The 2,585-nt window shown below is 33.3% G+C and overlaps 1 protein-coding gene across 1 annotated transcript in view; it reads right to left on the bottom strand.

Annotated features, from left to right (window-relative positions):
* LOC110032872 overlaps positions 1-2,061 on the bottom strand; it is a 3,518-nt gene extending 1,457 nt beyond the window's left edge. Inside the window, 2 exon segments of the mRNA XM_020736646.1 lie at positions 1,270-1,640; positions 1,642-2,061. Coding sequence (XP_020592305.1) covers positions 1,270-1,640; positions 1,642-2,061 — 791 coding nt within the window.
* Between the last annotated feature and the right edge of the window lie 524 nt (positions 2,062-2,585).

Genomic DNA, 2,585 nt, shown 5'->3' with positions numbered 1-2,585 from the left:
TGAAAATATTATTCATATATATATATATATGTAACAAAGACAAATTTAAATATCATTACATTTGTTTTTACCTCCTATCTACATCTGTCCATGATGTGCAAACCTAGACACTCAGTGCATCGCTACTTGCACATTTTTTATTATATTCAAAACATACAACACATCTTTCTCTGGGACATTAATTTTTTTTATGAATTTTTTATTCATTCCTCGCACATGTGAAATATTATGGGCTATTAAGTTTTAAATTTAAATATACAACTTATTAACTTTATAGTTATTTAAATATAAATCAAATGTAATTAAATATGTATGCACAATTAGCTTCTAAGAATGTTCAGGATGGTGAAATTATTATTTTTTTGCAAAAAATTAATATATTTCTAAATAAAGATTTAAATTACAATAAATATAAATATAGTCAATTCAAATCATCATCTTAAAAATTAATTAGACGTAGTAAAAATTTTTTATTATAATTATTAATAATTAATCAAGATAATCTTAACTTATAACTTGGTCTACAATATAAATATAAAATAAATTAACATGGTCCTAACATATAAAGTTATGTTAGCCTTAAAAAAGTAGGATTTAAAGGATATTCTTTATTTTCAAACATGAAAAAACTTTTTTTAATCGTTACAATATATCATTTTATTTTAGATGTAAAAAAAATTAAAACTTCACGAAAGAAAAACATAGATGTATTAAAATATAGTAATATAAGGAAATATAGATCTAAAAAAGATTAAATGATATTCCGCTCAGATATATTATTAAGATTATATAGATTTTAGTACTCTATGAAAAAAAAATTACAAATATGCAAAAGTTGGAAGAGTTTCATAAATGAAAAATGAAATTGTAAGTTTGTACAGATAGTTAGTGCTGCCAAAAAAATTTACATGCACAACCCTTAAATTCGCTTAAGTTCATCTCTTAGGTTTGACATTTTGTGAGGATTTTATTTTTTTGTGCACAAATTTCGTTTAATTCACCTAAAAATTATACTTACATTAAGAAAATTAACGTAAAAAGAAAATTTAATTTTAACAAAGTGTTGAATTTATTTCACATTTTTTATGTTTGGATGGTACCAAAATTGGATTTCAGAATCTTAGGTATCTACATATTTATTACCGAAATTATAAATAAAAAATCATTTGACCAGGTTATAATGTCATTGATCGATTTTTTTTTTCAAGTGGCAGGATAGTTTTGTTAATTTAAAAATTTGTTTAATGATTTATCTTTTCATAGTCTCACCTGGTGGCGAAGTCAAAGCAAGCGAAAGCACCATATTGGTGCAGCAGTCGAGCGATTGCACGCGTGTCGCATAGGACACCGGTGACGTTGCTGCACGCGGAGAATGAGCCCAACATGCGCCGGTTAGCGCGCATCATGCGGCCAAGCTTAGTCTCCAACTCTTCCATATCGACCAGACCAGTATTATCATCGAGGCCGATCTCCACCACGTCAGCCGTTGTCTGACGCCATGAGAGAAGGTTAGAGTGGTGCTCCCATGGTCCAACAAACACTACCCATTTATCCTCCTCCGCTAAAACAGCCCTCTCCTTCAAATTCGATGGAACCGCTATACCCATCATCTCCTGCAGCCGATTCACTCTCCTGCAGCCGTTTCACAGCGGCTGTTGCACCCGACCCGCAGAAGATGATTGCAGAATCCGGCCCGGCCCGAACGCATTTCTTCACGTACTCTGTAGCCTGCTTAACCATCCTTGTCGTACGCTGTCCCACGAAACTGTCGCTCGTGTGAGTGTTCCCATAGAAAGGGAGGACATGTTCGGTGATGTAGTTCTCTACGCAGAGCAGGGGCCTTCCGGTGGCCGTGTGATCGGCGTATGTGAGCCTACGGTTACCGAAGGGAGTCGTTAACTTCACATCTTCTCCAATAAGCTGTGATCGAACCCAGCCTATCTTATCCTTCACCTCCCTTGATTTGCTGCTCTGAAGAAAACTGCGTTGCCATAAGGAGTTACCAGTTGAGCCAATGATATTATGGACGGAGATGACTTCTTCGATTTCGTGAACCTTCATTGATCTCATTTTCATAAGTTTACGAACAAGGAAGGTATATTTAGTGGGGATTTTAATATGCAGTGGACAAGGTGGAGATTGTCACAATATATGGTTATAGTTTTAGCTAGCTGGACGTATAAACAAAATAACATGATTTGGCTATTGGAGTTTTCTGTTGACGTGTAATCACAAATGTCACTTGATGTAGATAGCATTGGACTTCGACATCTGTTTGGGTGTATATAAATTGATGTATTGAATAAAGGAGGAACGGTTAGGACTCTTGATTTGAAAAATATGGAATGCAAGAGACTTTTTATTTTATTTTATTTTTTATTTGCATGTTGTATTAGTCACCAAAATTTAGACTGTCTTCCACTTGGGCTGATAAAAAATTAGTGCTTCGCATTTATAAATCTTACAAATTTTGAAGTTTGGTTAGAATAATTTGAAATGTATGATAAATTTTAGGAGAATTTTAAACTTATTATATAACCAATATCTCTGTCAGAGACTTTGTCTTCCACGGTGGCGCCATGAAT

Source organism: Phalaenopsis equestris, unplaced genomic scaffold (assembly GCF_001263595.1).
Source record: "Phalaenopsis equestris unplaced genomic scaffold, ASM126359v1 Scaffold001043, whole genome shotgun sequence".
NCBI lineage: Eukaryota > Viridiplantae > Streptophyta > Magnoliopsida > Asparagales > Orchidaceae > Phalaenopsis > Phalaenopsis equestris.
The sequence above is the reverse complement of the archived record's forward strand: the minus strand, read 5'-3'. Positions and strand labels throughout refer to the sequence as shown.